The sequence below is a fragment of the Schistocerca serialis genome, chromosome 5 (assembly GCF_023864345.2).
Source record: "Schistocerca serialis cubense isolate TAMUIC-IGC-003099 chromosome 5, iqSchSeri2.2, whole genome shotgun sequence".
Classification (NCBI taxonomy): domain Eukaryota; kingdom Metazoa; phylum Arthropoda; class Insecta; order Orthoptera; family Acrididae; genus Schistocerca; species Schistocerca serialis.
This window is the reverse complement of record NC_064642.1, coordinates 306,315,063-306,337,703: the sequence shown is the minus strand read 5'-3', so window position 1 is coordinate 306,337,703 and position 22,641 is coordinate 306,315,063. Positions and strand designations below refer to the sequence as shown.

Below are 22,641 nucleotides of genomic sequence, written 5' to 3'. Positions count from 1 at the left end.
AAATGCACTAAAATTATGTGACAAAACATTTCACTCGCTACTTACGTGGTTTACAGCAACACCACAGATCAACACTACTCATTTCCGTGTATCAAACATCACTACTCAAAGATTTTCATTACAGACCACTCACTGTATTTCAAAACAAAGAACTAAAGCTTTCAGATGATCCAAACTGTTTTTACAAAACTTGGGGAGATGGATAAAGCGCAGCTTGGATAAAGACGTGTCATCTGAATCTGATACCTCATGTTATCATCAGGTGGCTTCGATCAGTCTGTCCACTCTTCCGTGTTCCATTTTGGCACATTATTGCCTTTAACCGATAAAGTTCTGATTAGTATGCATTGAATATGGTAATTTCTTGTTTGGCTATAAATCGTTTAAATTAGTGAAACGAAGATCGAAGTCATTTTAATTTCCCGCAGACCAAAATGTTACTCCGAGTAGCTTGTCAATATGGCGGTGCATACGGGTGTACTGGTAAATCGCTCCGTAAATATCGGTAAATTACCTTCAGTAAATTACCTCCTATTCGGAAAAAGTGATGAAAGGTGTCAAAACATTTGTAGTGATGCATAAATGATATCGTTAATGATGTTTTGTGAAAGCAAAAATCAGTAAATATTCGTGTGATTGCAGAACTGAATGCAAGGGCTTGAAATTGCTCTGCAAATGTGTAACGCTGGACTCGAAATAACTGTGAGAGAATGACTGCAAAATGACTTAAGCAAAGCTAGACAATATGCCGAAATGCTGGAAAGTTTGATTCAGTATGTCGGCATTCCCATAGAGACGTAAAGTTGTGAACAAGAGAGTGCGTATATATTAGGCCTCGTTTTTCGTGTTCCTGCTGCGTGGGGTAGCCTTGCGGTCTCAGGCGCCTTGTCACGGTTCGGGCGGCTTCCCCCGTCATAGGTTCGAGTCCTCCCTCGGGCATGTGTGTGTGTGTGTGTGTGTGTGTGTGTGTGTCTGTCCTTAGTGTAAATTATTTTGAGTCAGATTAAGTATTGTGTAAGCCTAGGAACCGATGGCCTCAGCAGTTTGGTCTCATAGGTATGTACCACAAATTTCCAAATTTTCGTGTTCCATTAAAGATTAAATACGATGTTCTACATGAAGACTGTCTAAAACCGTGGAAAGAAAATTCGAGTGCTGCGGAAAACTGCCCAGAAGCAGCTATTGGCCATAAAAGTGCCAGAGAGAAAACCCGTTAGTCCCATATACTGTTAAATATAAAAATCTTGTGTTAGTGCAATATGTGAAAATACGGAACACAAACCAAAAAAGATAAGCAGATAAGAAAAAAGAAGAAATAAACATATTATCAACGAGTCATGGTATGGGACTAGCTACAATCATGTCTGATATCCAGTCAGAATGTAAAGTCACTGAAATTTCGAAGCCTGGAGCTTCTTCAAGAGAACTGTGAAACTACAGTAAATAATGGTATGAACTGTTTCATAATCGGAGGAGGAAATGTTGCGTACAAGAACCAGAGTAGCCTTGCAGTAAAAGCACTGAAACAAACGCTAAGAAAAATTTCACAATCCAAGGTATTTGGGGCCAACTGAAGAATGGGATACAACCTGTCGGCTTTGACCAGTAACGTCAAAGTTTTCTCATATACATTTATTTCTTTATTTTCGAGTCATAGATAATAAATCGGTTATCTTCTGTGACGAGGCCACAGTCTATCATTACAGTAGCGACACTTTGCCTCATTTTGTTGCCTACTACGGCAGCAGCTCACCAAGCGGCCAGTAAGTAAGTCTGTTGAATACGGCACGATCGTGAAAGTAAAAGCCAATAGTAGTTGTTCATTTTGTTTTGTGCAATGGTTTTTTACAAATATAAGCGTCTGTAGCGCAATAAATTGCAGCAACAACAAGAAGAAGACACCATATCTGCCTTTTTTTTTAGGTTTCCTGAGGACCGTGAGAAGTATATAACGTCACATTACTATAGTGTATTGTCAGGATTCGCTTGCAAACTACATGTGTATTATTGATTATTTTTCGTTTCAGGAACAGAAAATGGCTAGTGAACATCAGACGAGAAGATCTTATGGAAAAAGATCTTGTTCGCTACACTTAGAACAAAATCAGTTCATGACAGCAGACAGTAATAAACTCGTGTGGAATACAGTACCCACACTGTCTGACATCTCTCATAAGCCACCTCAACTGACGATGAAGAGGAAACTGCCACAAACGTTCTACAATCCGTCTGAAGCTGTAAAACACTCCTGTGGCGCAGAAGCAGCCAGTTCAACTCTCCACATATCAGTGCCAGATTTGTTTGAATCGTTAACAGAGACCTGCTATGATGATGAAGTGGTTAGATTAAGTGTAGTTGTTCGTGTCTTGCGAGAGTGTGTGAAGTGTCAGATTGTACAGAAAGCTAGACTTCGTGCAAAACTATTATGAGACAAGGAAAGTGCGTATCATTTTAAGTACAGACAGCAACAGAAACTTTGTCAGAAGGATCGAGTATAGAACGATAAAAAAATTTTGATGCTCTTGACTTGTTGTTAAGCCAGATTAGCATGCCATTGAAGGAGAAAAGTGCTACAAGATGGGAAGAGGAAAATAAGCTATTAGCTCCTAATTTGTTACATTTTACAGTACTCAGGCATACAGGTTTTGTCAAAATGTTTTATGTTTCCATCAGTGAGTACATCACAGAGGTATGTGGAAGGCATACAAATTATATGTGGGATAGATGACAACATATTCCACCTTTTAAAGGAGAAGGTACAGTATTTCTTCGATACTGATAAATTAGAGAATATGTCATTGGATAAAAAAGTCGTTACTGGCACATTTAATAGACGACAGCCCTTCTGACATTGTTATTGGCTTTGAGGACTTCGGGTTTACATGCACAGCATATTTCTCCCACTATCTGGCAGTTGCTTGTCCTACTTAGAATAATATAAAGACGAAGGTCGTACTTGTGGCAACAGGTGACAATGACTAAAACAAAGTAGACATAAGGAACGACAAATGAGGCGTCGATCCCTCATGCACCCAGTGGTATATGTCTGTGCTTCTTATGTGTGAATCTATGTTTGTATTCCTTTGATATCAATGTGGTAAACTGCAGTTCTATCGAATGTCACAAGTGTTGCTTCGCAAAAGTGTTGTAGAAACCGAAATAAATGATTGTGTTTTTAAAAGACAGGGTTAGACATTGTGTACGATTTTTGTCACTTGTATTAATTTAGAGATGGCGCTGGGTAGAGAGGTAGTATCTGTCTCAGTTCGACGAAAAAGTCTTGTTTTACTCGATATCTACATCTACAATTACATCGATACTCTGCATATCACATTCAAGTGCCTGGCAGAGGGTTCATCGAACCACCTTCACAATTCTCTATTATTCCAATCTCGTATAGTGCGCAGAAAGAGTGAACACCTATATCTTTCCATATGAGCTGATTTCCCTTATTTTATCTTGGTGATCTTTCCTCCCTATGTAAGTCAGTGTCAACAAAATATTTTCACATTCGGAGGAGAAAGTTGGTTCGCAATAGTACAAAACGTGTTGCCCCTCTTTGAACTTTTTCGATGTACTCCGTCAGTCCTATCTGGTAAGGATCCCACATGGTGCATCAGTATTCTAAAAGAGGATGGACAAGCATAGTGTAGGCAGTCTCCTTAGTAGTTCTGTTACATTTTCTAAGCGTCCTGCCAATAAAACGCAGGCTTTGGTTAGCCTTACCCACAACGTTTTCTATGTGTCCCTTCCAATTTAAGTTGTGTTAAGTGTAACATGGTAGTTCGTAACGGAATTATGTGACAAATGGTGTCATTTTTGTTGCTCTGAAGTGTCGGAAAATAATCTTCCAGATGAAAATACTGAGTGGAAGTATCTGCACAACGCAGATACAAACGGCAAACAGGCATGATGTCCGAAAACATGGTGGATGAAAATGCTTGTAGACTTGCTTCACATCAAGATACCCTGGAAGAAATGAACCTTGTGAAAGTTATTTCATTGTTACAAGAGGTTATTAAAGCTCTCCAGTTAGAGGACGCGAAACTAAAGGAACAGGTTAATGCTGTTGATAGTAATATCAGGCATAACAAACGTGCTATTAACAGTCAGATAGCTTTTCAAACATGTAACGATGTTATGCCTTGGGAATATGTTTCGAGTAAAAGATCATTCACAAAAAAGATCAAAGACAATGAAAGCAACTTTCCACATTTAACACATTGACTGCCATGGTATAGTTGGGTTAACAACCCGTTGGCACCATTTACTTTTTTTTCAATATCCTGCTTTAGTTTGCTCCAAGTAAACTTGTTAAGTGAAAATAAAGTGAAAATATGGCATTTTAGTACGTTTTTTTAAATTTTTTTGTGAGTTACATATGATTCACATGGCCCCAGAATAAAGGTACCAGGTGTCTCATTTGCGATGTTGCTAATAATTTTAGGTTTGTACTCCTGTCAGTTTTTCATTCCACAGCATTATTTGTGTACAGTTCTATTATTGCTTTCCTGTACTATTGCTACAATCTTTATTCAGTGTTGTTTGCTCCATAACAAAGTGATATTGAGGCAGAAGAAAATGTCTCGTAGAAGTTATGAAGATGAACAAAGGTATGTACAATAGCTTTTAGATGAAGTTATGGACATAAGTGATGAAAATTCTGTGTCTTTATTTGGTGATAGCTCAGACGAATTTTTACCAGAGGAGACTGGAAGCGAAACCGGAAGTTCTGATGATGGAATCACATCAGTGAAGGTAGGAAGAAGAGTTTTATGTCCACATTCAGTCAAAGAACCAGACTTCACAGCTGTAAAAACGAGGCAACAAAGCACCTCTAACCGTTTTAGTGCCATAACTACTGCAGTCGATTCAGGTTCAATTTAAGTAAGTGTAATATCAGAAAGTTCTGAAGATGAAGATGACACACAACAAATTATAATGAGATTGTCTGGAGGGGGGGCAGTTATGGGTAAAAATATGAAAAACTTTACATTTATTCACTCCAGTTCTGGTGTAAATGCTTCGGTTGCACTAACTCTCAAAGGCAAGACACTACATGATTTCTACAAATATTTTGTAACTAATGAAATTTTACAATATGTGACTCAAAAATCTAATTTGTACGCAAAACAACCCTTAGAAAGTCATTCAGTTACTGTTAATTCACGACTGAAAAAGTGGACTGATGTCAGCAAAACTGAAATTGAACAATTTTTAGCATTTTTGTTATGGATGTCACTAAATGTAAAATCAAGGATTCCAAATTATTGGTCAAGAAATACGCTCTATCACAAGAATGTAAAAAATATTATGTCCACAATCATTTTCAACTGCTTTTCTGTATGTGGCATTTTTCTGATAACAACCAGTGCCCACTGGGAAACCGCTTATTCAAAATTCAACCTCTTGTTGATAAATTACTACAGAGATTTCAAAGAACAGTTGTGCCGGAGAAAGAAGTTAGCATTGACGAGACACTTGTGCCATTTCGAGGAAGACTTAAGTTTCATTCAATATATAAAGAACAGGCTCATAAATTCGGAATTAAATTGTTCAAACTTTGTCTAAAGAGTGGTTACACTTGGAATATGAACGTTTACTGTGGGAACAATGCGAATCCTGGCGTTTCTCTTGCCACTTCTGTTGTTATGAGCCTTATGAGTGGATTACTAAATGAAGGCAGAATCTTATATACAGACAATTTTTACACAAGTCTTCGTCTAGCACACCAGCTTCTTGAAAAATCAACACATTTAGTTGGTACTCTAAGATCAAACAGAAAACTAAATTCTCAAGATGTGGTACAGGCAACACTGAAAAAGGGGGAACACAAAGCAATGGAAAGTACCACAGTTGTAGTAGTACTGAAATGGAAACATAAGATGGATGTTCTGATGCTGCGTACTTTTCATGGAGAAGAAGAAGCAAAAGTTCAAACCAGAAAGGGCACAAAGAAAAAACCAGCAATTGTAATTGACTATAATTAGTCAAAGTCTTTTATAGATCTTTCAGACCAAATGAAGTTGTACTCTCATTTTCTAAGGCAGGGTGTGAAATGGTACAGGAAGCTTGCAGTTGAATTGTTGACAGGGTCAGCACTGGTAAATGGTCATGTGATTTACCGATACATCAACAACAAGAAGATCTCAATCACAGAATTCAAAGAGGAAGTGACTTTGTGACTACTCCATACAGAAGATGCCGATGATCCTGAGACATATCTCACCAAAGCCATCGCGTTACCTACAGATTGTGGCACTTATGAACATGGGAGCAGCCAGATGTCGGTGTACAGTGTGCTACGAAAATATGGAGAAAGAATTTGGACAAGAGCAAGCTGTCAAGAAATGCAAACAAACTGCAGGGAAATGTAAGAATTGTGACTCATATTTTTGCAGAGAGTGTTTTTTCATGAAGCACAGTGCATACAGGTGTTAGAGAAACAAAGTGGAATGACCCAAATTTTTCAGTTTCATTGTTGTTACAATTCTAGTAGAAGAATGTATATAAAACTGTGTGTGATTTGCAATCTACTGTGTAAGTAATATGTCAAACTAAATAATAAATAGAATAAAGGTCCAACACGACTGAGCCATGTGAGTTATATATAACTGACGAATTCAAATGTCAGTAACTACTCTTGAGTTCTTGAAAACCATAGGCCATGAACTTTATTTGTTACTAGGGCCATAACCTACTATAACACCGAGTCACAGCACGCTCCTGTGAGTTACAACTGCACCACGAAGCTTTAAATTGAAAAATGTCCTTGAGTTGTATTTACTTCATGTGGCCAGAAGAGAACACTTCCTGTGAGTTATATTTAACTCACGCGGCAGTCACAGTTTAAAAAAATTGATTTGATGCGTTAACTAAATCTGAAAACAACGAATCAAAAGTGTCAAAAGACAAGGGAAACAACTACAAAATAAACAAAAAGAAAGAATCCAGTTCTTTGAATTAGAAAAGTTGCGTGTCAAAGTCTGAAAGCAAACACAAGATAAGGATTATTTCAGACTGCCACAGTCGTGGTATGTTCATTATATTAAGTTCAGTGTTGAATAACTCAACCAAGTTTGAAGTGGAGGGGTTTATGAAACCTGGAGCGCTTCTGAGTAACGTTGTAGGTAAAACTGACTTCTCTGAATGGTCTACTAAAGACTTTGTTGTTGTAGTTGGAGGATCAAATGATATTAACAAAAATCAACCATCTGATACTGATGTCAAGAGAACACAGAGAAATAGCATCATAGTGAACATACCACATCGACAAGACTTCACTGAAGTTTCATGTGTAAACAAAGAAGTATCAAAAACTAATATTAGATACAATCAAAGCTGTGATCATTTTAATAATGTGAAAGTAATAAATGTAAACACATTTAAAAGGGACTATTATACAAAATGTGGACAGCACTTTTATTATTCTAGTAAATTAGCTTTATGCCAGGCTATTGAAAAGTTGTGAGTGGTAAGTTGAAATTGCAGAAAACAATCCATAGTCTTGAACATGAATGTCTCCAGCAGGGAAACTTGCAGTGATGACCAATACTTGTTGTTACAAGTCTTGGTCTAGGCATATTAACCTTCAACCACCACCATTAACTACAACTTTAGATTATGGGAAACCTGTGCTACAATCAAAAGAACACTGTGATCATCTGTTCTTCTTTCACATAAACATACAGTCAGTGAGAAATAAATTGTATGAATTTTAACTATTTTTAGAAGACTTGCATTGTGATATTCTGTGCCTAAATGAGCACTGGCTTAAGGAACACAAATCCAAGATGTATACTCCTGTTGGTTTTAAATTTTTAACTGCCTATTTTAGATCAGTTATGCAAAATGGAGGAGTGTTAGTATTAATGAAAAGTGATCTCATACATACAATTAAGATTATAGGTCTCAAAGTTTTAGTGCAGGAGGGAGAAATTGAAAATGCTGCTGTTTACTTCCCTGAAAGCAAGATTGTTGCAGTATCTATGTACTGTGTCTCCAAAACTGGTGCCAAAGTTACTGACAAACAGGTAGATAATCTCTTAATGTACTTACATATAAGAACCATAAAATTTTAATAATGGTTGACATTAATATAGAGATGATGGTGCAAAATTCTAAAACTAGATAACTGTTAGATACCTTCAAGTCATACAGTTACAGCTGCCTTAGCTATAAGCCTACCAGGCAGAATGCCTATCTAGATAATGTTATATCAAACATTGGCAAAGATAATGTAGTCTTAAATGTTGTGAAACCAATGCTCTGTAATCTGATAAAAGTTTCCTATAATTAATGGGTTTAAAAATTATGCTCAAAGAATAGAATAGAGGCAGATAAATCCTTCAAATGTAAAAAGTCTCACATAAAGACTTTTGACCATTGATTGATGTAATACTGTCATGGAGAATAAGTCTTTAAGTAATGCTTTGGATTATTTCTTAGATACCATTACCACTGTCTTCAACGAATATTGCCACCTCATCATTAAACACAGTGACTAAATGCAAGGAGAAAACAGAAAAGTAATGTAACTGGCCAGTATACACGTTACTTAAATAACTTAAGAAATCTCTTAAGAATTTACCATGACAAATCTTGCTCAAATAATTAGTATAGACATTCATATGCCAAATTGAAAAAGCTGCACAGAAAATATATCATTTCTGCAAAGAAACAAAGCAAATGACACTATGTTTCTCAGGCCGGCAACAAATGTAAAACAGCATGGAAAATAATTAAAGCAGGAACAGAGTTAATGGCAGAAAATTTACCTGTCCCACTAAGAGCAGAGGAACTAAATAATAGTTTCATAAATTCTGGGGAATTAGCTATATCAGATGAAAGAAATTTAGAGGACGATGAAGACAAACTTCCCAATTTGTGGAAAACAGAGTTGCCAGTAAGCTTGCCATCATTTGGATATACTGAATGAAGTCTAATCATTTAGCAAGTCCAGAACTGAGGACATCTATGACTTTTATAATTTTATCATAAAGAAAATAATAGACACAATATTCAGTCCACTTTCTTACCTAATCAATAGGATGTTTACAGAAGGAACATTTCCAGACCGCCTTAAACTGACAATTGTCTTACCCATATTCAAAAAAGGAGACAGAAATTCACCCCAAAAATTACAGACCCATTGCAGTAGTATCTATAATATCCAGAATTATTGAAACATTAATGGAATGCCAATTAAATGATTTTTTTTAGTCTTACAACCTAATCAACAATAAAAGCAGTTCAGGAAGTTGTATTATCAATATTACATGGTTTTGAAAATAGGGAACACAACAATGCAACTTCAGTAGATTTATCCATGGCATTTGACACTGTCCCACATAGCATTTTAATTTTAAAAAACCTTAAAAATATGGAATAACTGATGTAAAACTATTATCGCTGAAAACATATTTGACAAACAGAAACCAAATGGTAGTTTTAAATTCAAATAACAAGTATGGCATACTCAAGGTGAAATATGGAGTTCCACAATGATCTGTACTGGGACCTTTCTTATTTATTGTGTGTGTGAATGACCTGCCCAACTTATTATCATGTAAATCTGTAATGAATGCCGACGACACAACTTTTATCACATCACATAGTGACGTGAATGTTATCAAACAAATGAACAACTCAACAATGGAAAAGGCAGCTCAGTGGTTCCATGAAAATAGACTGTCATTAAATAAACATTAAACTGAACACATCCACTTTTCCCTTAGAGGTATTAATAATAGACAAAATAAATTCATTCAGGCAGATATCCAGATACTAAATTATGCTGGCATACCCACACAGAAGAGCTGTGTAGGAAGTTGGCAAGAGCTTTATATCTCCTTAGGAAACTTAAGGATTGTGTCACTAAGGAGTGCCTTTTTCCATACATATTTGCGTTATCAAATACTTCTTTGGAGAAACTCTGCTGGAGCAAATGATGTCTTCAGCTGGCAGAAAAAAGCCATTAGATGTGTTTTTGGTTTGCACAAATTAATTTATTGCAGACAGTACTTTATTGAGCATAAAATGTTTACAGTCTTCAGTTTATAATACTAAAAGCACTTATGAGAGCCAAACAGAATGCCCACATGTATGAAAACAGGTCAGATGTACATTCATATAAAACAAAACACAGGAACTTATTAGACTTTCCTTGGATGCATTTGAGTACAGTCGAAAACAATTTTGTACATGCTGTCAAAACATTTTTAACACTATATCACATGGCACAAGGGAATTGCATGAAAATAAATTTAAAATGGTGGTAGAGACATGGCTGAAAGAAGAAAGTGTTCTATGGTACAAGTGAATTCATAAGTAATGAAAAAATACGATGCTCCCTCATATGATGAAAAATATTACGCTCTTTTAAATAACGAAAAATGATGCACTTGTATTATAAATGTAATTGTGAAACAACAAAATTGTAACTTACGACATACCAAAAAAATTTGTCTGTGCAACCAGTGTAACAAAACTAATTGTGAATGATTACAAGATTTGCAATATTTATGTAATAATATCTGTATATATTAACCTTTTGTATAATCATTTTATAACTGTCTGTGGAATTATGTATCTAACTTTTGTATAATTTGTTTAACAAACTGTATTATTATGTAACAAATGATGATACCTTATACAACACGACAGTCGTCTACAGGCAAATAAATCTAACTCAGTTCAATAAATCGTTTGTTTGCCCCAATTCATTCGGCACTTATTTTCATTCTTAGTGAGTTTGAGATATTTTGGAAGAATTTTTTTTCATTCTGGACAATTTTTACTTTTTCATTTTCGTTTTTGAGTATGGATTTATTTATGCCTATGAATACGGAAGAGTTGAAGCAGGTTCAACGACTACAGTACAGAATACAAATTTCAAGTTGTCTCTTTTTTTAGCCTTTGATACCACTAGTGTTACTACTATGTTTTTCAGTTGACCTATATAGGTCAAATGAAGATCAGGATAATAGTGCTAGCAAAGACGAAAAAGGCGACATATGTAACATTGGCGTCCTGTGCCTCAGTTGAACTATTAACTATGTTACTCAATTGACCTATATAGGTCATCTGAAGTATAGGAAACAAATCTTATCTATGTTGCTATTCTTCCCTTCACTAGCCCTAGTGTCGTATTCTCTTGAAGCTTTTCGCCATCGTTAGTACTGCTATGATAATTTTCAATCGATATTATTAGTATCGAAGGCGAATAAAAAATTTGTGTCCTGTACTTCAGTTGAATTATGTATGTACACTTCAGTTGATCTATATAGGTCAAAACAAAAGCAACAAAGATTTTTGGCATATGCAGTGTCGCCAATGCATGAAATGAAAACGCACCGAACCCTTCTTTAAAAGCACCTATATAGGTCAACTGAAGTATGGGACATAAATTTTATATATATGTATGTTGCTTTTTTATGCCTTGCGTAGTTCAAGTGAGATTAGATTAGATTAGATTAGATTAACACTAGTTCCATGGATCATGAATACGATATTTCGTAATGATGTGGAACGAGTCGAATTTTCCAATACATGACATAATTAGGTTAATTTAACAACTACTTAAGTTAATATAACAACTTTATTTCTTGTGTTTTTTGTTTTTCTTTATTTTTTTTATTTTTTTATTTTTTTAATATTTTTTCTTTTTTTCCTTAATTTATATCTAAAAATTCCTCTATGGAGTAGAAGGAGTTGTCATTCAGAAATTCTTTTAATTTCTTCTTAAATACTTGTTGGTTATCTGTCAGACTTTTGATACTATTTGGTAAGTGACCAAAGACTTTAGTGCCAGTATAATTCACCCCTTTCTGTGCCAAAGTTAGATTTAATCTTGAATAGTGAAGATCGTCCTTTCTCCTAGAATTGTAGTTATGCACACTGCTATTACTTTTGAATTGGGTTTGGTTGTTAATAACAAATTTCATAAGAGAGTATATATACTGAGAAGCTACTGTGAATATCCCTAGATCCTTAAATAAATGTCTGCAGAATGATCTTGGGTGGACTCCAGCTATTATTCTGATTACACGCTTTTGTGCAATAAATACTTTATTCCTCAGTGATGAATTCCCCCAAAATATGATGCCATATGAAAGCAATGAGTGAAAATAGGCGTAGTAAGCTAATTTACTAAGATGTTTATCACCAAAATTTGCAATGACCCTTATTGCATAAGTAGCTGAGCTCAAACGTTTCAGCAGATCATCAATGTGTTTCTTCCAATTTAATCTCTCATCAATGGACATACTTAAAAATTTGGAATATTCTACCTTAGCTATGTGCTTCTGATTAAGGTCTATATTTATTAATGGCGTCATACCATTCACTGTACGGAACTGTATGTACTGTGTCTTTTGTGCAATAAATTCTTTATTCCTCAGTGATGAATTCCCCCAAAATATGATGCCATATGAAAGCAATGAGTGAAAATAGGCGTAGTAAGCTAATTTACTAAGATGTTTATCACCAAAATTTGCAATGACCCTTATTGCATAAGTAGCTGAACTCAAACGTTTCAGCAGATCATCAATGTGTTTCTTCCAATTTAATCTCTCATCAATGGACATACCTAAAAATTTGGAATATTCTACCTTAGCTATATGCTTCTGATTAAGGTCTATATTTATTAATGGCGTCATACCATTCACTGTACAGAACTGTATGTACTGTGTCTTATCAAAATTCAGTGAGAGTCCGTTTACAAGGAACCACATAGTAATTTTCTGAAAGACTGTATTGACAATTTCATCAGTTAATTCTTGTTTCTCAGGTGTGATTACTATACTTGTATCATCAGCGAAGAGAACTAACTTTGCCTCTTCATGAATATAGAATGGCAAGTCATTAATATATAATAAGAACAACAAAGGACCCAAGACTGACCCTTCTGGAACCCCATTCTTGATAGTTCCCCAGTTTGAGGAATGTGCTGATCTTTGCATGTTACGAGAACTACTTATTTCAACTTTCTGCACTCTTCCAGTTAGGTACGAATTAAACCATTTGTGCACTGTCCCACTCATGCCACAATACTTGAGCTTGTCTAGCAGAATTTCATGATTTACACAATCAAAAGCCTTTGAGAGATCACAAAAAATCCCAATGGGTGGTGTTCGGTTATTCAGATCATTCAAAATTTGACTGGTGAAAGCATATATGGCATTTTCTGTTGAAAAACCTTTCTGGAAACCAAACTGACATTTTGTTAGTGCTTCATTTTTACAGATATGTGAAGCTACTCTTGAATACACTACTTTCTCAAAAATTTTGGGTAAAGCTGTTAGAAGGGAGATTGGACGGTAATTGTTGACATCAGATCTATCCCCCTTTTTATGCAAAGGTATAACAATAGCATATTTCAGTCTATCAGGGAAAGTGCCCTGTTCCAGAGAGCTATTACACAGGTGGCTGAGAATCTTACTTATCTGTTGAGAACAAGCTTTTAGTATTTTGCTGGAAATGCCATCAATTCCATGTGAGTTTTTGCTTTTAAGAAAGTTTATTATTTTCCTAATTTCAGAGGGAGAAGTGGGTGAGATTTCAATTGTATCAAATTGCATAGGTATGGCCTCTTCCATTAACAGCCTAGCATCTTCTAACGAAGACCTGGATCCTACTATATCCACAGCATTCAGAAAATGATTATTAAAAATATTTTCAACTTCTGACTTTTTGTTCGTAAAGTTTTCATTCAATTTGATGGTAATACTGTCTTCCTCTGCTCTTGGTTGACCTGTTTCTCTTTTAATAATATTCCAAATTGTTTTAATTTTATTATCAGAGTTGCTGATTTCAGACATGATACACATACTCCTGGATTTTTTAATAACTTTTCTTAATATAACACAGTAGTTTTTATAATTTTTGATAGTTTCTGGGTCACTACTCTTTCTTGCTGTCAGATACATTTCCCTTTTCCAGTTACAAGATATTTTTATACCCTTAGTAAGCCATGGTTTGTTACAAGGTTTCTTACGAGTATATTTAACAATTTTCTTGGGGAAGCAGTTTTCAAATGCATTTAAAAAAATGTCATGAAATAAATTATATTTTAAATTGGCATCAGGTTCACGCCACACCTCATCCCAGTCTAACTGCTGTAGGCTTTCCCTGAAATTTGCAATTGTTAAATCGTAGACTGAACGTACTACTTTGGAGGACTGTTTAGTATTGCTGAATGTAGCTATGTCATATATTGTAACTAGCTGTGCACCATGATCAGAAAGACCATTCTCAACAGGCTGAGCATTTATCTGGTTAAACTTATCTTGGTCCATAAAGAAGTTATCTATCAGTGAGCTGCTATCCTTTACCACCCGAGTAGGAAAATCAATAATGGGTGTCAAATTGAAAGAACTGAGTAATACTTCAAGGTCATTTTTCCTATTACCCTCTTTCAGAGAATCTACATTGAAGTCCCCACAAATAATAATTTGCTTCCCCCTGTCTGACAGATAGCACAACAAGGAGTCCAAATTTTTCAGAAATAGATGAATATTTCCTGATGGGGACCTATATACAGTTACAATTATAAATGTGCCTTTATTTAATTTAAGCTCACAGGCACATGCTTCTATATGTTTCTCTACACAAAATTTTTTTGTTTCTATACTTTTTGCACAATGATAACTTTTGACATATATGGCAACTCCTCCTTTCTTCATATTTTCTCTCATTACATGTGCAGAGAGCTTATAACCACTTACATTTACCTTATCCATATCAGTAACAATGTGATGCTCAGACAGGCATAGTATATCTATTTCATTCTCAGCTTCTAAATCTTCTAAACAAACCAGAAGCTCATCTACTTTATTCTTTAAACTCCCAATATTTTGATGAAATATACTTACATTATTTTTAATTATACTTTTATGAGAACCTTTCCTTACTCTAACATTTGCAGTACTCTCCTGTCTGAGTTTCTCATTGTGCTTAGGCCTAGTTCCTATACCAGTGGTCACATGGTGTTCAGAGAGGCAGATTATGTCAGTTGGGTTGGGTGACTTTAATTCATCAATGCAATTACCTAGGACTGAGATACAACTTGGTGGAGATAAAATTTCTGGTGATTGGTGAAAATTTATAATTGATAGCTGTGATTGGTGATCCAATGTGCTAGAATTGTGCTGTTTAATTTCTTTCCTAAACTGAAGATTTGTTTCAATCCTGACCTGTCGTAGAACTTGACATCTTTCTGTCTTACCTATCCTAAAAAAGGTGCTGCTCCAACACCTGTAACCACTGGTATTTTACCATTCATGGCAGTGCCTCCCCCCCTTAAATTTCCTGCTATTACCCCAGCCAGTTTCCCCTTCCCTTTCCTGTTGAGATGTAGGCCGTGCCTGGTATAGTCCCACCTACTGAGATAATCAACAGGAACCACACCAATACGAGCCCCCGCACCCGACCCAAGCAGCCGTTCCAACTCCAAATTAACTCTCCCAACAGAAGAGTTCAAATGAGGCCGGTCATGGCGTCTCAGGACAGATACAAATTCAACATTGGTGTGTCTCGATGCCGACGCAATCTTTACCAGGTCACACTCTATACTGTACCCAGGATCTCTGTCGATGCTGTTCCCTGGCCCTCCCACAATAACCACGGTGTCTTCCCTGGTAAATCCTTTACAGAGTGAACCTAAATCCTCTGTCACCTGATCCAGACTAGCACTTGGTTTGAAAAAATTTGTGACCTGGTATTCTGGTCCTAATTCCTCCTGCAGAAGTTGGCCTACACCTCTGGCATGAGAACTGCCTAACAACAAAACTTTCTTCCTTTTCGATGACTTTCCTACATTCTTTTTCAATTTCCTATTGAAAGTTTGTTGTGTCCTGTCTACACCTACCTCTGCTTGAGGCTCATCAGTTTCTAACTGAAGCAACAGGTCAAACTTATTTTTGACATTCACCACAAAACTGTCAGACTTAGTTCTAGGCCTGTTCCTTCTGCTACCTGTTGCCACTTCCCACCTCTCTTTGCCCTTCTCCCTCCTTAACCTGTCCAGACCTTCCCTAGCCTGATCTAGCTCAGCCTGAAGGGCAGCAATTTTCCCCTCCTGTTCCACTATCTTCCTATCTCTGCTGCAAATCCTACATAACCACTGATGAGCCTGATCCACTTTCCCAACACCCACGCCACTGCAGTCCCCCCAGTGAAAAAAACTACTGCATCCATCACACCAAACCCCGGAACTAACAATTCTACGGCAAGTCAGGCACTTCTCACTCATGGCAAAAATAATACTTTAGCTAGAATAAATCAATTAAATTACCGAAAATCAAAAAAGACGTTACAAGAATTAAGCCTATTCACAAATGTATATAAGCAAGTTTCTGATTTAAAATTCCACTGTTTTTCTGAGATCTGTATTAAAACAACGAAGGTATAAGCTATTTATTATATATTTCACTCGATGGAATGAAAAAAAGGACAATTAAATGAGATACTTTAACTTTGATTCTCCAAAAACGTTACGAGAATAGGCCTATAAACAAATGTATATAGGCAAGTTTCTGATATAAAGTGACGCTGTTTTTCTTAAATCTGTATTAAAACAATGAAGTTATACGCTATTTACGGTAGTTTACTTATTTGTTACCGAGAAACTAGTCAAATTACCTTGAAACAAGAAACAAACACGTTTACAAAATTTAAGCCTAAGCGCGACTTCGCGAAGTTACGATCTTTTCGTGACGTACAAGATGCCAATGCTACATACGTAGACTTTTTTGTCTTCACTAGCTTTAGTATCCTGTTCTTCAGTTGACCTGTATAGGTCAAATGACTTATACAGGGTTGTCCATTGATAGTGACTGGGCCAAATATCTCACGAAATAAGCGTCAAACGAAAAAACTACCAAGAACGAAACTCATCTAGCTTGAAAGGGGATACCAGATGGCGCTATGGTTGGCCCGCTAGAGGGCGCTGCCATAGGTCAAACGGATATCAACTGTTTTTTTTTTTAAAAATAGGTACCCCAATTTTTTATTACATATTCGTGTAGTACGTAAAGAAATATGAATGTCTTAGTTGGACCACTTTTTTTGCTTTGTCATAGACGGCGCTGTAATAGTCACAAACATGTAAGGACGTGGTATCACGTAACATTCTACCAGTGCGGACGGTATTTGCTTCGTGATACATTACCCATGTTAAAAGGACCGTTTACCAATTGCGGAAAAGGTCGATATCGTGTTTATGTATGGCTATTGCGGTCAAAATGCCCAACGGACGTGTGCTATGTATACTGCTCGGTATCCTGGACGACATCATCCAAGTGTCCGGATCGTTCGCCGGATAGTTACGTTATTTAAGGAAACATGAAGTGTTCAGCCACATGTGAAACGTCAACCACGACCTCCAACAAATGATGATGTCCAAGTAGGTGTTTAAGCTGCTGTTGCGGCTAATCCGCGCATCATTAGCAGACAAATTGCGCGAGAATCGGAAATCTCAAAAACGCAGGTGTTGAGAATGCTACATCAACATCGATTACACCCGTACCATATTTCTATGCAGCAGGAACTGCATGGCGACAACTTTGAACGTCGTGTACAGTTCTGCCAATAGGCACAAGAGAAATTAGGGGACGATGACAGATTTTTTGCACGCGTTCTATTTAGCGACGAAGCGTTATTCGCCAACAGCGGTAACGTAAACCGGCATAATATGCACTATTGGGCAACGGAAAATCCACGATGGCTGCGACAAGTGGAACATCAGCGACCTTGGCGGGTTAAAGTATGGTGTGGCATTATGGGAGGAAGGATAATTGGCCCCCATTTTATCGATGGCAATCTAAATGGTGCAATGTATGCTGATTTCCTACGTAATGTTCTAGCGATGTTACTACAAGGTGTTTCACTGCATGACAGAATGGCGATGTACTTCCAACATGATGGATGTCCTGCGCATAGCTCACGTGCAGTTGAAGCTGTATTGAATAGCATATTCCATGACAGGTGGATTGGTCGTCGGAGCACCATACCATGGCTCGCACGTTCACCGGATCTGATGTCCCCGGATTTTTTTCTGTGTGGAAAGTTGAGGGATATTTGCTATCGTGATCCACCGACAACGCCTGACAACATGCGTAACCGCATTGTCAATGCATGTGCGAACATTACGGAAGGCGAACTACTCGCTGTTGAGAGGAATGTCGTTACACGTATTGCCAAATGCATTGAGGTTGGCGGACATCATTTTGAGCATTTATTGCATTAATGTGGTATTTACAGCTAATCACTCTGTGACAGCATGCGTTCTCAGAAATGATAAGTTCACATATGTACATGTATTACATTGGAATAACCGAAATAATATATTCAAACGTCCTACATTCTGTATTTTAATTTAAAAAACCTACCTGTTACCAACTGTTCGTCTAAAATTGTGAGCCATATGTTTGTGACTATTACAGCGCCATCTATCACAAAGCGAAAATAGTGCTCCAACTAAAACATTCGTATTTCCTTACGTTCTACACGAATCTGTAATAAAAAAGGGGGGTTCATATTTTTAAAAACGCATTTGATATCCGTTTGACCTATGGCAGCGCTTGGAGCGGGCGAACCATAGCGCCATCTGGTTTCCGCCTTCAAGCTAGATAAGTTTCATACTTTGTAGTTTTTTCGTTTGACTCTTATTTTGTGAGACATTTGGCCCAGTCACGATCAATGAACCACCCTGTATAACAAGGCTGACTGGACAAGCGGATGAAAGATAAAGCGGGTTCAAAAATGGCTATAAGCACTATGGGACTTAACATCTGAGGTCATCAGTCCCCTAGAACTTAGAACTACTTAAACCTAACTAACCTAAGGACATCACACACATCCATGCCCGAGGCAGGAATCGAACCTGCGACCGTAGTAGCAGCGCGGTTCCGGACTGAAGAGCCTAGAACCGCTCGGGCACATCGGCCGGCTAAAGCGGGTTAGAATAGAAAATTATCACTTGTAAGGACTACAGCCACCTACAAGATGAGAGACGAAGCCTTCAACCACCTTACGGGAGTATGAATATGACACTGGCAAAACCATTATCCAAGGTCATAAAAGAACTCACGAACGATAGCGTCCCTGAGTAGACGGCATCCCCCGTGAATTTTTCAAAAACTTTATGGCCAACGTCAGCAAAGATTTCACAGAGATAATAAGGGAGAAACAACACTTAAGCTCTGGAATAGTCATACTCGTTTCCCCAAGAAAAAATGATAACGTGTATCACGCCTATATCATTGTTTTATGCACACTCGAATATCAGAGCGTTAGGATTAAAAACAAACCTTTCCAAACTTCCCTGTGCATAGTGTACCCAACGAAAGCATTCAAAAAGCATTCTAGGCGTAATTAGTTCACAGCCTCCTTCCCATGACGCGTTCATTAGGGTTACTGAACATGCATTTCGGGTAAGCCCTCAGTACCTAAAGAGTGTGTTATTCGAATTCTAAGTAATACCCTGTATCACATTTATACACTTAATGAATTTATATGCGAATTTAATGTCTGATGCCAGTCCGAACACTAGGCCACTTTATGCTTATAAGCTGGTCACATGTTCTCGACAATGCTTCCGGCCATGACTTCTAAATTTTAGAACAGTACTACTTCTACATACGCAAGCTGTTGTATGGTGCATGGTGGAGGGTACCTTTTACTACTAGTAGTCATTCTCTTTCCTGCTCCACTCACAGTCAGTGACGGGAAAAACGACTGTCCGTATGCTTCTGTACTGTCCATAATTTCCATTTTGTCTTTCCATCCTTATGTGAAATATATTGGCGGTTCTCTCATTTTCTCATTAGTGTTTTGCGAAAAGAACGTCATCTTCCCTCCAGAGATTCTCATTTGAGTTCGAGAGCAGTTTCGTATTACTCTCATTACCTTCCAGTAACACATCTATCTGACACTAATGATATAACCGCGTTAGTTGATTGCTTCGTGATGTGTTTTAGATGCTGCTTTCGCCCACCTATCAGAGTGTTAACTGCTGTAACTATACAAGCACATAATAGTACATGGGGTGGTCTATTGATAGTGACCGGGCCAAATATCTCACGAAATAAGTGTCAAACGAAAAAACTACAAAGAACGAAACTCGTCTACCTTGAAGGCGGAAACCAGATGGCGCTATGGTTGGCCCACTACATGGCGTTGCCATAGGTCAAACGGATATCATCTGCGTTTTTTAAAATAGGAACCCCCCTTTTTTTATTACATATTCGTGTAGTACGTAAAGAAATATGAATGTTTTAGTTGGACCACTTTTTTCGCTTTGTAATAGATGGCGCTGTAATAGTCACAAACAAATGGCTCACAATTTTAGACGAACAGATGGTAACAGGTGGGTTTTTTAAATTAAAATACAGAACGTAGGTACGTTTGAACGTTGTATTTCGGTTGTTCCAATGTGATACATATACCTATGTGAACTTATCATTTCAGAGACGCATGCTGTCACAGCGAGATTACCTGTTAACCTGTAAATACCACATTAATGCAATAAATGCTCAAAATGATGTCCGTCAACCTCAATGCATTTGGCATACGTGTAACGACATTTCTCTCAACAGCGAGTAGTTAGCCTTCCGTAATGTTCGCACATGTATTGACAATGCGCTGACACATGTTGTCAGGCGTTGTCGGTGGATCACGATAGCAAATATCCCTCAACTTTCTACATAGAAAGAAATCCGGGGACGTCAGATCCGGTGAATATGAGGGCCATGGTATGGTGTTACGACGACCAATCCACCTGTCATGAAATATGCTATTCAATACAGATTCAACCGCACGCGAGCTATGTGCAGGACATCCATCATGTTGGAAGTACATCGCCATTCTGTCATGCAGTGAAACATCTTGTAGTAACGTCGGTAGAACATTACGTAGGAAATCAGCATACATTGCACCATTTAGATTGCCATCGATAAAATGGAGACTAATTATCCTTCCTCCCATAATGCCGCACCATACATTAACACGGCAAGGTCGCTGATGTTCCACTTGTCGCAGCCATCGTGGATTTTCCGTTGTCCAATAGTGCATGTTATGCCGGTTTACGTTACCGCTGTTGGTGAATGACGCTTCGTCGCTAAATAGAACGCGTGCAAAAAGTCAGTCGTCGTTCCCAAATTTCTCTTGTGCCCAGTGGCAGAACTGTACACAACGTTCAAAGTTGTCGCCATGCCATTCCTGCTGCATAGAAATATGGTACCGGTGCAATCGATGTTGATGTAGCATTCTCAACACCGACGTTTTTGAGATTTCCGATTCTCGCGCAGTTTGTCTGCTAATGATGTGCGGATTAGCCGCAACAGCAGCTTAAACACCTACTTGGACATCATCATTTGTTGGAGGTCGTGGTTGACGTTTCACATGTGGCTGAACACTTTGTGTTTCCTTAAATAACGTAACTATCCGGCGAGCGGTCCGACACTTGGATGATGTCGTCCAGGATACCGAGCAGTATACATAGCACACGCCCGTTGGGCATTTTGACCACAATAGCCATACATAAACACGATATCGACCTTTTCCGCAATTGGTAAACGGTCCTTTTAACACGGGTAATGTATCACGAAGCAAATACCGTCCGCAGTGGTGGAATGTTACGTGATACCACTTACTTATGCGCTTGTGACTATTTCGTCGCCGTCTATGACAAAGCGAAAGAAGTGGTCCAACTAAGACATTCATATTTCTTTACATACCACAAGAATATGTAATAAAAAATGGGGGTTCTTATTTTAAAAAGCGGAGTTTGTATCCGTTTGACCTATGGCAGCGCCCTCTAGCGGGCCAACCATAGCGCCATCTGGTTTCCCCCGTCAAGCTAGACGAGTTTCGTTCTTTGTAGTTTTTTCGTTTGACGCTTATTTCGTGAGATATTTGGCCCGGTCACTATCAATGGACCACCCTGTATGTTACAGTGCCCTCTACACTATGACCGAGCGAGGTGGCGCAGTGGTTAGCGCACTGGACTCGCATTCGGGAGGACGACGGTTCAATCCCGTCTCCGGCCATCCTGATTTAGGTTTTCCGTGATTTCCCTAAATCGTTTCAGGCAAGTGCCGGGATGGTTCCTTTGAAAGGGCACGGCCGATTTCCTTCCCAGTCCTTCCCTAACCCGAGCTTGCGCTCCGTCTCTAATGACCTCGTTGTCGACGGGACGTTAAACACTAACCACCACCACCACCCCTACACTATGGACAATAACCCGCAACAATACCTGAGAATAGCTGCCCAGTAGGTAATGAAATGTCGTGTGACAAGGGCCTCCCGTTGGGTAGACCGCTCGCCTGGTGCTAGTCTTTCGATCTGACGCCACTTCGGCGACTTGCGCGTCGAGCCCAGTAGGTGGCAACGCTGCATTAGAGGCGTTGTGTTACTGTTACGAAAAAATTTTGGAAAGTCTGCTTCTTCGCACAAATGTCTCTTACGGATCTGCACGGACATCTATTTCTTCCGCGCGAATCAAGCAGGATGTGTAATAATGTCATGTCCAACACATACCTTAGGGTTGTATGCTGGTGTTACGAATTTTATTTCTTGAAGATTCCTCATATATAGAGAGTGGGATAGGCTCAGAAAACTGTTGTACCTGTATTTCGAAAG

General features: G+C 38.0%; 1 protein-coding gene and 1 non-coding gene across 3 annotated transcripts in view; one reads left to right on the top strand and one right to left on the bottom strand.

Moving 5' to 3' along the window:
- LOC126480751 (nucleobindin-2) overlaps nt 1-205 on the bottom strand; it is an 87,485-nt gene extending 87,280 nt beyond the window's left edge. Inside the window, exon 1 of one of the 2 annotated variants that reach the window (XM_050104032.1) lies at nt 46-205. In XM_050104032.1, the coding sequence (XP_049959989.1) occupies nt 46-82 (37 nt within the window). In that variant the 5' untranslated portion in view covers nt 83-205. The remainder of the gene's footprint in view (nt 1-45) is intronic. The other variant, XM_050104031.1, reaches the window with a different exon arrangement.
- Nucleotides 206-21,976: 21,771 nt separating this feature from the next.
- Trnaa-cgc (transfer RNA alanine (anticodon CGC)) lies at nt 21,977-22,049 on the top strand. The gene has a single exon. It is a non-coding gene; the product is annotated as a tRNA-Ala (tRNA).
- Nucleotides 22,050-22,641: the final 592 nt, after the last annotated feature.